At 41.7% G+C, this 14102-nt stretch overlaps 1 protein-coding gene across 1 annotated transcript in view; it reads right to left on the reverse strand.

The window, feature by feature from the left end:
• The window catches only part of PPP2R5C (protein phosphatase 2 regulatory subunit B'gamma), a 69545-nt gene extending 57721 nt beyond the window's left edge, over nt 1-11824 (reverse strand). The window contains exons 1-2 of the mRNA XM_064713729.1: nt 11679-11824; nt 10066-10131 (exon numbers count right to left, since the gene is read on the reverse strand). Coding sequence (XP_064569799.1) covers nt 10066-10131; nt 11679-11705 — 93 coding nt within the window. The 5' untranslated portion in view covers nt 11706-11824. The remainder of the gene's footprint in view (nt 1-10065; nt 10132-11678) is intronic.
• Nucleotides 11825-14102: the final 2278 nt, after the last annotated feature.

Raw genomic sequence — 14102 nt, forward strand, 5'->3', positions numbered from 1 at the left:
CTGACAGAGCTTTCAGACAGTCTGCAGTAATTCTAGCACATGCATGTGCTGGCAGAGTTTATTATGGAACAAGTAGATATGATTTTTAACATCAATATTTTCAATCTACAGAGAATCAGTACAAACTATACAAAGCTTGATAGGGAATACACTGGGTACATAAAAGGGAACACTGATCCATAAACAACACAATTAAAAACAGCAGGGAAACAACAAGTTTGCAGGGCACCATTTTGGACAGCAGACGTTTCCCCAAGTTATTTGTTGAAGATTCTTGCTACTATGCCATTATTGTTCACCAGTTTTACCACCACAAGCCAGTCTGGACAGACATCTTAGGGAGGAGTCTCTGGAGAGGCAGCTTACGGTGCTGAAGACTCTGGGTGGTTTCACACAGATGGCAATTTAGATGTCTATTGTTTTTCCTCAACAAAATCACTTGCCAGAATGATACCTGGATTGGCTGCTAGAATGATCTTTGCAGCTGCCTTTCTAGCAAATATGCTTATTATTGTTAAACACTCTCAGTAGTTGAGATTACTGCTGGAGATTACTATCCAGTCTATCTCAGCATTACTTACTATGTTTTTATTACAGCAAGAGCTGCATCCTAAAGCTTTGAGTATCCATGCTGTTTTAATGATAAGCAAAAAGATTAACTTTTCAACGTGATAGTAATGCCAAACTCTGTATTTTAGCACTCAGAGATTTATGCTGTAGTACTTGTTTAACTATGATTTTGCATTTACATACAGCAGTGCTATGCTGGCTACTCTCAATGGCTGCCTATGGAGTTGCATTAAGGTTCTCCCAGAGACAGCACAGAATCTGCTCACTTGTGTCAGTGCCTGGGATGTTTCTTACAAGCACCAAAGGCCATCTGGGCCTCTTTGCTGTGGAGCCCACAACAAACTTTACTGTCACAAACCACTTCAGAAGTCTGATCCACAACTTGCTGAAGCTTTCCTGCCTTTCTTGCTGCTGTTTATTTTTCATAACACAAAGCATTGCTTGTATTTCCTGTTAGCTGCTTATACACAGGGCTCAAATTTTATCTTCTAAAGAATTGTATCATCACAGCTTTGTGTAACAGACCAGACTTGCAACACACCAAACCAGTCCCATGTTTCAGCTCAGTGTGCTGCATCCTTGACATTAATAGACTATAATTTTACATTCACAATTAAGTATCAGTAGCATAAGGCTTGTTTTCCATTTGCTTCTTGTAAATTTAATTTTGCTTTAACTAATATACTCCAGGAATAAGCTGACATTTGATTCCCTTTAGTCAGAGCTCAGATCTTCAGCCCAAGGTTGCAGAGTAGTGGCAAAGATGAGAGGATGCCCAGGCTCAGGCTTCAAGTGGATTGACACTGCTTTGTTTTTGCTGAAACACCACCATCAGTGAGCACCTGGTACTTCACAAAAAGCAGCAAAGCAACACTTGGTTCCTAATGTATCTTCTATCACAAAACTTCAATGCAAGAAATGTCCTCAGGAAAAAAAAAAATTGTTACCTGCAACCACCAGTTAGCTGATTAAATAAGATTTAAACCAGATAATGTCCTAAGTATTATTTCAAAGCATTTATACGAACACAGGGATGAAGAATCTGGATAAAGGATGGCCTGGCTTCAATTACTTTACTTATTGATTTTCATTATAATTTCTCTCAGATGAGCCTGAAGTATCCTTTTACTTTACAGAACCCCAAACCAACAAAAACTACCCTTGTTCTTTTTAGATATATGTATGTACATATACATATGCACACACATATGTAAGGAAGGAAATCACACACTAACACATTTGCTTTAGGCACCAACTCCTATACACCACTGTAAATTTTAATTATATACAGCTACTGATGAGCTAAGGCAACTTCACATGTGGCTTTACCACTGAGGTCCATATTTTTGTGCTCCCTGATCTATTCATAGAAGCTTCTCACTTCACACAGTCATACTGAAATCTTTTTTTACTTTGCCTCCTGCCCACCAATTTGGTATTTGTATGAGATGCTCTTTGAGAGAGTTACAGTCCATGACAAGTAATCTGGTCTTTTGGAAGGTGTCCCTCACCATGGCAGGTTGGAACTAGATAATCTTGTGGGTCTCTTCCAACCAGGCCATTGTGTGAATAATAACTGTAACTCTTCCTACAGAACTATTACACCAAATCATTTCATCTTTGGCTCTCATATGCTTTTATTTAACATGTTGCTGAAATACTTGTCAGTATTTCAGACTGCTAAATTGAGAAGTGATGAGGAAGTATATAAAAGTCACTATAAATGTGTAGCAAATTATAATATTTGGCAGTCATCTTTTAAGAAGCATATTCAGGAATAGGCCAGGATTTTTTTCCTAGCTTTTGGCTGGTTGGTTTCTGTAAATGGCCCTCTAAGCCTGTTGTAGGGAAGGACACACAAACAAAAAACCCCAAAGCCTACCATCCCACTTCTAGAATTACAAATTTATTCTGTTTTCAAATGAAATTGAGGGGGGGAAAATGCACACAAGGTATGTTTGTAGTCTGAACATATGGGTAGATTCAACAGCTACCTGTTTTTCTCACTGTATTCTCTAAGAGATAACTACATTAATAATTCTGTATTACATGTGTTAATGTACATCTGAGTACTCTGAGTGGTAGGCCTTAACTCTTATGAAAAAGTTTAAGACAAGCAATTTGAAACAAAGGATGAAAAGGATATTTTCAGTTTACAAAATGCTAGTATCCATTTTTGAAAGTCCCTTTGTTCCTTTCCATTAGAACAGCCTTCACCTTCATTGCTGTGCTGCTTCCATTCAGAAAGGATTCTGAGAGCTTAAAAACACCATTAGGAAGCAGAGGATAGCAAGTACCAAACCACACACTGTTCTCACACCTCATATGTTACACAAGCAGTTGTCAGCCTTGTGTAAGAAGTAGAAGGGTATAAGATCCTGTTTTCAGAAGTGTCCCATTTTCGGTAACAAAATACTCGTATACAGCAGTGTTTGGTACACTTTAATAACACCACTAATTTTAGAAGCATAATGTTAAAGTTACATAACAAACACCATTAAGGTAACTCCACTATTCAGTATGAAGGTGCCTTTGCTTAGAAGACAGAAGACAATTCCAGTTGCCAAAATCAAAACGCCAAGATGTCAATAAAAATTGGAAATCGGAAAATTACAGAAGTTAAAGACAAATAAAAAGTTTTGCAGATGCTCTAAGAATAACACATGGCACCTCTTTACTCAGTAAAGAGTAGCTGAGGGTATATACACTCAAGTAGGTGTAGACACTCAAGTATTTTTTAATGGTTATATCAACCCATTAAAATAATCTCTCTAGGAAAGAAAATGAGAACTTCAAGATATGATCAAAACTTTCAAATTAATTTCTTAAAGAAGTTGGCACACCAATTTAAAACTAAACAAACCCACTCCAAAGCCTACAGACTTTATTTTGTATCCATTATAACTGATTCAGGAGAAAATCCACCCCAATTTCATACACAGTTTTGGTTTAAAATCCTGTTTTGCTAATGTTATGAGTAAAATCCCAAACTAATAGCCCTAGAAAGCTACATAATGTGTCTAACACGGTCTATTTATAGTCATTCCATGATTCAAACTCGAGAGGACAAGTTGGTTGAAATTTCAATTTTATTTCATAATATATCTCTTCTTCCAAATGCAAGACCAGCAGTTTTAAATCACCTTTATCTACTACTGCATGGGAGTGGCTCATGAAAGCACTGGCCCTGCAGCCTGTCCAGCTGGGGCTCACCACTGAAGAGAAGAGGCAGGGCCCAGCTGGGGTTATGAGATGAAGACGCCTGTCAGTGCTGAATGTATCTCTTTGTTGAGGACACCAGCTTCTAGCAAGAACAAGTAAAGAACAATCTTACACCTCAAAGATGGTGAATGGCACGTTTCCAAACTGCAGTGCTACTGAGTTACAGAAACTGCCCAAATGGTGTGAGGGTTGACACACCTGAAGGATGGGGTGCCATCCAGAGGGGCCTGGACAAGCTTGAGCTTGTGAGCCCATGTGAATCTCATGCACTTTAACAAGGCCAAGTGCTGGTGCTGCACCAGGGTCCAGGCAACTCTGGTGCCCATCCAGGCTGGATGATGGAGAGCAGCCCTGCTGAGAAGGCTTTGGGGTGCTGGTGGATGAGAGGCTGCACATGACCCAGCCATGGGCACCGGCAGCCCAGAAACCCCCCGTGTGTGGGGCTGCACCCACAGCCCCGTGGGCAGCAGGGCAGGCAGGGAGGGAGGGGATTCTGCCCCTCTGCTCTGCTCAGCTGAGACCCCACCTGGAACACCACATCCACCTGTGTGGGCCTCAGCACAGGAGGTACATGGAGCTGCTGGAGCAAGTGCAGCGGCAGATCACAAAGGTGATTACAGGGATGGAGAACCTCTGCTAGGAGAAAGACTGAGAGGATTGGGTTTGTTCAGCCTGGAGAAGAAAGGCTTAGGGGTGACCTAATTGCAGCCTTCCAGTACCTGAAGGGCACCTACAAGAAAGATGCAGAAACTTTTGCTCACAAGGGCACGTAGGGACAGGAGAAGGGGGAATGGCTTTAAACTGACAGTAAGTTTAGATTAAATATCAGGGAGAAATTCTTTACTGTGAGAGTGGTAAGGCACTGGAAGAGTGTCCCCTGAGAAGTTGTGGATGCTCCACCCCTGGAAGTGTTCAAGGCCAGGCTGGATGGAGCTGTGAGCAACCTGGTCTAATGGAAGGTGTTCCTGCCCATGGCAGAGGGATTGGGACTAGATGGACTTTAAGGTCCATTTCAACACAACCCATCCCATTGTGTGATTCTACAACTGAACAACAATAACAGAAATGACCTAAATGATGGATGGATTTATTCACATGAGTGGATAAATACCTACCTGTGACAAGAAGGTATTTCAAGAAATTATTTATGAGCAGTCCTAATACATGTTAACAAGGAAGACAAAACAACTGCAGAACTTTGTCCCCTCCCCAATCCCCAAACTTCAACCTCCTCTGCCTTGGTGTCTAAATGAACTGCCAGATTAGTGCTTACTTGTGCCAAGGCTTTCAAGTGTAACTTAAAAAAATTCTGAGGTAGAAAATCCCAGTCTCAAACTGGACACTGTGTAACAGTCCCCATCTTCAAGATCAGGTATGTTTGTTTCTCAGGGTAAATAGCACAACAATGAAAATCACAAACAGTAAACATGACAAAAATAAGCAGCATATATAGAGAATATCCACTCAACATTCTGAGTAACTTCAGCTGATCACAGAAACCTGTTAACACAAAATAGTGCTGGATTTATTGCTTTTGTCTATTCCTTGCTTTCCTTTAAATGTTAGGATACTTCCACATGTGATCTCAGCTTAAAAAGCCATGCAAAAAACATCAACACTGCTTCTACTACCATTCCTTTTGCAATTTCCTACCGTTAATGGAAGTGACAATCCTTTGTGCTCATATAGTCAGGAATTATTTAAAGAAGTAGTGAGAATACTGACAGTCTTTCCCCACCATGTGCTGGCTAATAGAGGAAAGGTGATCATGGAAAACTGGAGAGCCACCTCTGGAGGTTCTTTCAGAGGGATGAAAATCATTACTTGTGGTGATGTGTTTTGAAGATGCAAACAGATTTCTAGAATTTTTTGGAAAATCCATTTACTGAAAAGTATTCCCACTATGCTAAGTAGCTTAAGAAATTAACTTCTAAATTAAAAAGGCCTCAAAAAGCAGGGAAGAAAAACTTCTGAAAACAAAGCCTTACAAAATTTCTGCACTGGAACCCATTACAGTAATACACCTACTGAAAAGTGATGGTTGTGAGACAGTGGCAGGATAGAAGCATGGATCAGCACTTAAAAGACTTTAAATTATTTTTAAAATTGGTCTCAGCAGTGATTACAGTCTAACATCAGCAACATATGCTATCAATAGATCCATTTCTTGCACAGCAAGAAAAATGGCTAATACAATTTGCATTTTATTACATTTTGATTTACCTACATTAAAAAGAAGGAAAAAAACCCCACAACAAAATACCTTTAAAGTAGAAAGAACCAACAAGGACAGCACGTGGAAACAAGAGGATATACACACAGAGAGAGGCTTCTCAAAACCACATTAGTTTTCCGTTTGCTTTTCTGCATGGCAGAGGAATGACTTATAATTTCTGTTTTCATTTGCTGATAGTCACCAAGCCAATACTTTCTCAAACAACAAAAATATTCTTTGCCTTCTACAGACTACTCAGCATCTGGATTGAAAATAAAAACAAATTAAATTTAGATGTTTTATTTAGATGCCAATTTAGGCCAGTCCAGCTAGACACAGAAGAAGCCATCACTCCCTGTCACCTTGTTTTATACCAGACTATTGTCATGGATGAAAGGCCACCAGCTACTTCTGACCCTTCCATCCCCCAGGTGAATCACAGTTGTGAATTAATTGTCCTGAACTGTTCCAGTGACTGCTGAAAAGAGCAAGTTTTACCACCTACTCTCCCACAGACAAAAAAAAGTCAGAAATAAAGAGTATGTAGGGTTAGAATTTTAACTTCCTTCCTCTGTGGTAGTATTTGAAAACCACTGCTGAAGTACTGCACTTGAATTATTTAAGGTGTTAGGTTAGGTTTTTCTAGAGCTAGAAAAAGGTTATGTTTTTCAACAGTCATTAACTATGACCCAGTCACCTTTTCTAAACAAGACTGTCCATAAATTACTACTGCCTCCACTCAAAAGGAGACCTCCACACCCCTGTGACAAAACAAAACTCTGCAACAAAGCTTATCCAGCAGATAAATAATTCCTTCAAAAGCCAGTTAGATCACAGGGCATATGTCCACAAGGAGCCAATGGAATGGCCAATCACCACATCCAGGTGGATTTAATTCTCAGTATCAGTTTTTGGTGCAAGTATAGTTTTTGGGCACTGTTAAACAAAGGCCCCAAGAATTTACCAGAGCAGAGACACTACTCCCATAGAGGGGAAAAACAATACACAACAGACTAAGTCTTTGTTCACAACCTAAAGACCCTACTATGCTGGACTAACTGATGAAATAGGAGGTTATACTTAAAGGAATAGATTTAACTGCTCTGGCAACTATTTAGTCTAATTTATTACCATTTACTAACAGGTTACAAAATAAACTTAGACAGGAGATCAATCATATTAGCTTTTTTCTCAAGTCTTCAATAAATGAGCAACATGCAACTGGAAACTGGAGTAATGGCATTGGGTACAGAAGGACAAGGTGCCCTCACCTCATACAGACTGTGCATTTCTGGTTTCTGTCACAAAACGAAATGGAAACAATAGAAGGACAATCAAAGTAACAGGAGTGCTCCTACGTAGGGGACATTAAGCAGGATTTTGGGGAAAAAAACCCTAAATATAAAATACATCTTAAAAATATATATAAACATCAATTACATAATTAATAATTTAATACTAATATTACACAGCTTCCAGTTAAACAACCTTCTAAACCACATACTGGCTTAAAGGAAAGTATACCAGGATGGAAGATCCTACATAAACATTACTGTGATTTTCTCTCCTCAAACATCAGCAATTGACCACACAGCAATTCAGAAGGGAGGTCCCTGCTATTTCACATGTAGCAAGGCTTCTTTAGAGTAAACACACTCAGCTAATGCAAAAACCATCAGCTTCAGTGATTTTCACCCTCTTTTAGCATGGGCATTCTGGACCTGGTATACCAGGAATCATTTCAATCCCTTTTCAAACTTGCTGTACAGCTTCCATCAACTGAAACCTCATTTCTCTGACTGCAAGACAGGAAAAACACATGCTCATTTTTGTAAATACTAAGATCTGTTTTACTTTTTTTATCTATAGAAGTTCAAGGCATCATGAATTTAGTTAAGTGCTATAAAAGTATCTATAAATAAAGTATTTGTGGGATGCTGCTGCTTGTGTTGTCCCTGTTCTTTGAACAGCAGGCGGTTTCTAGTCTTTACAATCTGCCATTTGCATTAAATTCATTTGCATTAAATGCATATGCATTAAATGCATTTTGAGAAACAAAAAGCTGAAATGAACCACCATATTTCCAAACCTACTCATAGTCTAGGAGAGGATTTTTTAAAAGCCATATTAAAACATATGTAGAACGACACAGGACAACAACCTTTCTCGAAGAGAAAGGAAACCTAAAAATGTATCAACAGGATGCTCCTGAATATTTCTGTACTTACCAACCTTCACTGTGTTAATAAATAGCCTCCTCTCTGCTCATACAAGCACCAACTAACATCCAGCAGGATTACAGCCAGCCACATTAGAATGCAAAGTCTACATTACTATTTTGTGTGCAATTACTCTATTAATTAAGATAATGAGTCAAGCACTGAGGTGTTTAAAACTGTATGGAGACTAAATAATGCCCACTGGGAATGACAACCATACTGCATGTGCCAGTCACATTCCCAGTTCCTTTCCCATTCTGCCCCTGCTCACATATGGCCAAGTATCCTAGACAAGTAAACTGTACTTTTCATTGGGAATTCTACCGGAATGGACAAAGGAAACAGTGTATGAACAGTAAAACATTCTTCAATTGAGATTCATCTCTCTCACATTTCAAGTTTAAAACCCAAAAATCTAGATCTGCAAAGACAGGAAGAAATGACAAAGAAACCCACATACACATTTTAGGCTACCATACAAAGCTCTTCACTTATCTTGGGGAGCTTTACACTCAATCCTGAAGTACCAAGAGAGAATAGGAAAATTAGTCTTGGTTTCAGAAACTTGTCATTCAGAAGCTTGAGAAAACAAGTAGTCAACAAATGTACTCCAAAGATGGTGATAATAATGAGTCTTACAACTACCCAGGAATTAAAATTATGGCCAAGTGACACTGTCTTTGTTATCATAGCAATATACTGCAAAGACAGAACACATCACAATGAAGGACACCTATTTACACCACTATGAACATCTACACTGATACATTTCCCACTTCATTCTACATTCTCCCCTGGCAGCTGAGATCCTTTCTAGTAGCTAGCTTCCCTCCATCAAAACTCACTCACTCTTACAGGAATTTACCAAAATACTTTTACACGCAAATTACAAGTTTTAATGATCTTCTTGATTTATGACAGTAGCATGAATCACTCTGCACAACAGACAAATGAGAACTCATTGAGCTGCATACAATAAATAGTCCAACCCACCTACCCCTAACAGTCATTTCAGGACAGCAAAAACAGGAAAGCTGGATCAGTGGTTTGTTCTCAAACATTATCTTTCAGTATCAAGAATTGTTCAGAGGCTGAAATACATAACTTTTCAGAATACCATTTTACATTTAAACTACCAAGAACATTTTAAAGGACATTTCAGCAAATTAACGTAAATGGTGGATTTCCAAATCAAACAAACTACTAATTCTGAGTTGCTGGATGAACGTGTGCAAGGGAGTAAATAATGATTTAATCATCCCTTTTCAAGTTGCTGTGCCTTGCTAGTGGGCAAAAGAGAGAGAAATGAAGGAGGAGAAAAAAAATCAACAGAATAATTAGTCAAAAATGGCACACTTCATCATATACCTATAAAAAGGAACTACACAACACAACAGCTGGCAGCCTTTGATTATGCCTAAGGTCTCCTGACAATAAACCAGGCTACTGACACTTCACTGACATGCCAGCATCGACAGTTTGAGAGAAGAGACCTCTGGGAATTACAGAGAATTCTAAAAATGACATTGAGCAACAAGAAGAGAAGCCCAAAAACTCACAATAAAAGCAGAAAATAAGACAGATGTATATCTCATAACCAAAAAAGGGCATACATGACTATTTAAGACCGTAGCAAGCAAATATTTATTTACTCTAAATAAAACTGACTTTCTTAAAAGCATCATTTTATATCTTGCCAAATACCAGGGCAGTAGTTCCAGCCTCATTTTCCCTCAAAACTATCATAATGTCAAAATAACAATGTAGAAAACCTTAAAGCACTTTATAGAAGTTACTAAAATAACTGTGAAAAATACTATGGTTTTTAGTAATATTTACCTCATGTTCTTGGTTATCTTGTCCATCTTTGCCACTTTTTCCACTCTTAACTGATTTTGCAGGTTCCTTAAAAAAAAAGTTTGCAGTTTCAGTTTTTGTTTTTAAGGAGATCGAGACAGATTCTTAAGTCGAGGAATCAGGCTTTTTTAGATACTTGTTAAAAGTAATAAAATTGGCAGAATAAAAATGATACAATTTACCTGGAAGATGATAATATTGACCTGTAAGTCTCCACAAAGCCACTTTAATCATTTTTTATCGGTAGAAAGACTTTGGAGTTTTATTTATGCCTCAAAATTCACCTATAAAGATAAGCTTTCACATAGGTAAGCAGGCAGGGACAAAGAATGCAAATGTTTTGAACTATGTCTAAGAAATTACTTAGTTTTACTACCTTGCTGTCTTTGGTTTTTTGGTTCAGAAATATTTATATTTAGTTTAGATTTGAAACTAGCATCAATATAGTACACGTTTTACACTTTATTATTTTGTCTCTTCTAGGGGCTAGAAAGTCCACTGTTAGAAGTAGGCCCACAACTCAATTTTCTGCATCACAGCATTGTACTTACCTTGAGTCCTTCAACCACTTCTGAGATTTGTTACTCTCAGAAAAGTGAAAAAAAAAGTTTCAATGTTTTTAACATCGAAAGGGGCAAGGATATTGGGAAAATTTAAAGCAAACAACTCCCAAAAACCTCAACACTCAACCTCCCTACACCCAATTTTAAAATGACGTTGACAAACTAAAAGCTAAACAGAAGCGGTGGAGAGGGACAGCAGCTGGCAGAGGAGGACAGCACACTTCACTGTTTCTGACTGCCACTCACGGCTAATTGCCTATCACACAAAATAAAGTGCAATCCAGCTAACTTCCTGCCGGGTTTACAAGTTTTCTGCCATCATTACTTGTGCAAGCCCCTTTCGTAGCCGCCAGACAAATCGCTCCCCGGAGCCTGAGGCAAAGCGGGGCCAAAGCTCGGTTCATTCTATTGTCAGGAGAAAGAGCTGAAAGCTTCCGAGGGGCGATCAGCGCTCCTTGAATACTTATGGAGATCCCAAAAGCGCAACCCCCACCGCAGCCAGAGCTACGCAGCAGCCAAACTTCCCAGGACGGGGCCCCGGCAAGCAGCCGTGGGCACGGACGCCCCCACCTTGCCATGGAAATAATCCCTTCCCCCTCCCCAACGCCCCCGGGCCAGCCCCGAGCGAGAGCCCCGCTCCGCCTCAGCCAGCCCGGGCTGAGGACACGTTTCCCATCCCCTCCCTCCAGCACTCCCCCGCACGCCAAACCCACGGCCGCCCTCCACCGACTCCCTCCCTCCGACGGCCGCCGGCGAGACGGTACCAGGACCCCGCCTCGGCACCCCCGGCCTAGGCCCCGCCGGGAGCTGCCCCCTCCCCGGCACCCGGGGGAGGCCGGCACTCCGCAGCGAGGGCGGGAGGGACGGAGCTGCCCTCACCCGGGGCTGCCCCTCGCGCGGCTCTCCCAGCGCCTGGGAACGGGCGCCGCTCGCCGCTGCCGCCCCCCACCCCAGGCCCCTCCTCCCTGCGGGGCCTGCACCCCAGAGCCTCCCCGCGGGGCTCGGCCTCTCCCGATTCCCCCCCCGACTCACTTTCTCTTTCTTGTTTTTATTCGGCATGGCCGCGGAGGCGCAGCCCCCGCCGGCCCCGCTTCAGCTCCGCGCCGCGCCCGCCCCGCGCTGCCGCTCCCCCGCTCCGCGGCGGCCTTGGTGCTCCCCCTTCCTCCCCCGCCCGCGGGGAGCGGGCCCTGCCCGCCCATTGGCTGCGCGCGTCACGTGGGCCGCAGCTCGCGCTCGTCACCGAGCGGGCGGGGCTGGCGGCGCCTCCGCCCCCGGCGCTCTCCCGGCGGGATCGGGGCTCTCCCGACGGCTCCCCCGCTCCGCCCGGGCTCCGGCCGCGCCTCGGGGTGTTCCCGCAGGCTGAGCGGGGCAGCGGGACGGGCTGAGGTGCCCTCAGGGCCCCGAGGCTCCGGCGGGCTCGTCCTGTGGCGGCCCGTGGGAAGCGGGGAGTCCCTGCAGCCGCTGCCTCCGCCGCCCTTGGGCGAGGGGCACTCGTCACTGGGGAGCGGAAACGTTAGGGGAAAAAAAAACAACCCAACAACAAAAAACCAACATAGGGCATGCCTGAAGTTAGCTGGCCCTCTCGTGCAAATCCCGCGTGTCCATCATCATTTTGAGTACTTCAATATGCGCTTGCAGCACGTGGGTGGGGAAGGTGAACTTTGGGAAGTTGCAGACTATCGTTTTGAAACGATATCTGGATTGCTTTTAAAAGCCTGAGTTGAGTTGTGCATGTTTTCGTCATGCCCACCTGTACTAGAGATAATTTTTTTGTCCAAACAAATAACTTTTTAATCTCCCAAAACCAGAATGCAAAATTTAGAACAATCTTGATGCCAAATAAATGTGCAAATATTCCATCTAGAAAATGTACAAACTGTATTTCTCCCATGGTCAGATTAAGCCACAAATTAATTGTTGGCTGAGGAAAAAGTGCAAAGGACATTAGCAGTCCTAATAGCATCAAGACATAAAATATTTTAAATTTAGATTGGATGTAGTTGTTAAATTCTAATTGTGTTGTACTGCTAAAGGATAGAAAAATTGCACCTTAATAAATACAGTGTAAAAGTGACATTGATCTCATTCCTTACCCAGCCTGTGAGTATCGAACCCAGCAAGAGCAAACAGATATTCTCTCATTTTTGGGATATGGAAATCCAGCAAACCCTGGTATCTGATGGGATGGTACCTAATGTTAGATACTTGTATCAGCTTGTATCCACTATATTGGAACACTGCTTTTGCTGTGGTGAAAAAGACAAACTTACCATTTTCCCGGCACTGCAAAGGAATTTACTGGCTGGGGAGTGCTGCTTCCTCTTACTTCAGTCCTCTTCCTTTCCTGTTTCTTAAGTGCTAGGAAACAAATTATGTCTGCCTCTTATCCTTTCATCTCTGGTTTGAGAGCTTAGAAATGAGGTGCAGTTATCACCATTGTGCCTCTGCTGAGAGCCAGTCATGAATGAGTTGCAACTAATAAATGACATTTCTGACTAACAGAATAACATGGGCTTTTGAAATAGTAATAGACAGCAAAGGAAAGAAATCTACCTCCATCTGTAGTCTGGAGTTTAATCAGTGTGTGAAAGGGTTTGCATGGCTGGGGATAAACTCAAGAGCTTCCACTTCTCTGTTAGGTTACAGTTTTGTAGAAGCTTAAACTACTCTTAATTCCCAGCTGTTGTGCTCCTGTCTCCCTCCCCTGCACTGATGCTGGTGCTCTTTAAACCTGCTCATAGAATTGATCAGGTTGAAAACTATCCTCCCAAAAGGATGTGTTGGTGTGTTGGTTTAGTTTTGGTTTGGAGTTTGTTGTTTGGTTTTTTTTGGTTTTGTTTTTTGCCTTGAACTGGCACACCACCACCTGCTTCTGTAAACACTAACACTGGCTGAAGGAAGGGGGTGGAAATATGTGGCGGGGGCGGGATGTGACCTCAACAGCCTAGATTTAGATCAGTTTAAGCAGCTTAATGAGTTTCTCATTGGCTCTTGGCCTCTTTTGTGCTGCTAGGGCTCATAGTTTTTCTAAATAATGGAAAAACTCTGTCAGTGTCATTCTTACCCAAGTACTTCTGAGCAGGAGCAGAAAGAATTGTCTGTCCTTATTTTGCTGTTAGTTGGGAAACCTTGAATCAATATGTTGAACTGAATGCAGGTTCAAAAGTTGGCACTGACTCAGTTAACATTTATGAGGTTTTCTTTGTGACCACAGATGTAGAAACTCTTGTGAAAACTTGACTCCCCCTCACCTTGCTTTGCTGCAGAGTCTAATTCACCAGTAACAGAAAGCAATTGTGTTTTTCAAGGCCTGCTCTATTATATGAAATAATTAGTGGGTGGAGGAGGTTTACAAGAAAAATAGTTCTGTCTGTATGCTCTAGTGCCTTCCTAAAACCTGAGACTAAGATATGTGACTTCTGTGATGAAATCTTACTTTTACTACAACGATATGGC

The sequence above is a fragment of the Zonotrichia leucophrys genome, chromosome 5 (genome assembly GCF_028769735.1).
Source record: "Zonotrichia leucophrys gambelii isolate GWCS_2022_RI chromosome 5, RI_Zleu_2.0, whole genome shotgun sequence".
Classification (NCBI taxonomy): domain Eukaryota; kingdom Metazoa; phylum Chordata; class Aves; order Passeriformes; family Passerellidae; genus Zonotrichia; species Zonotrichia leucophrys.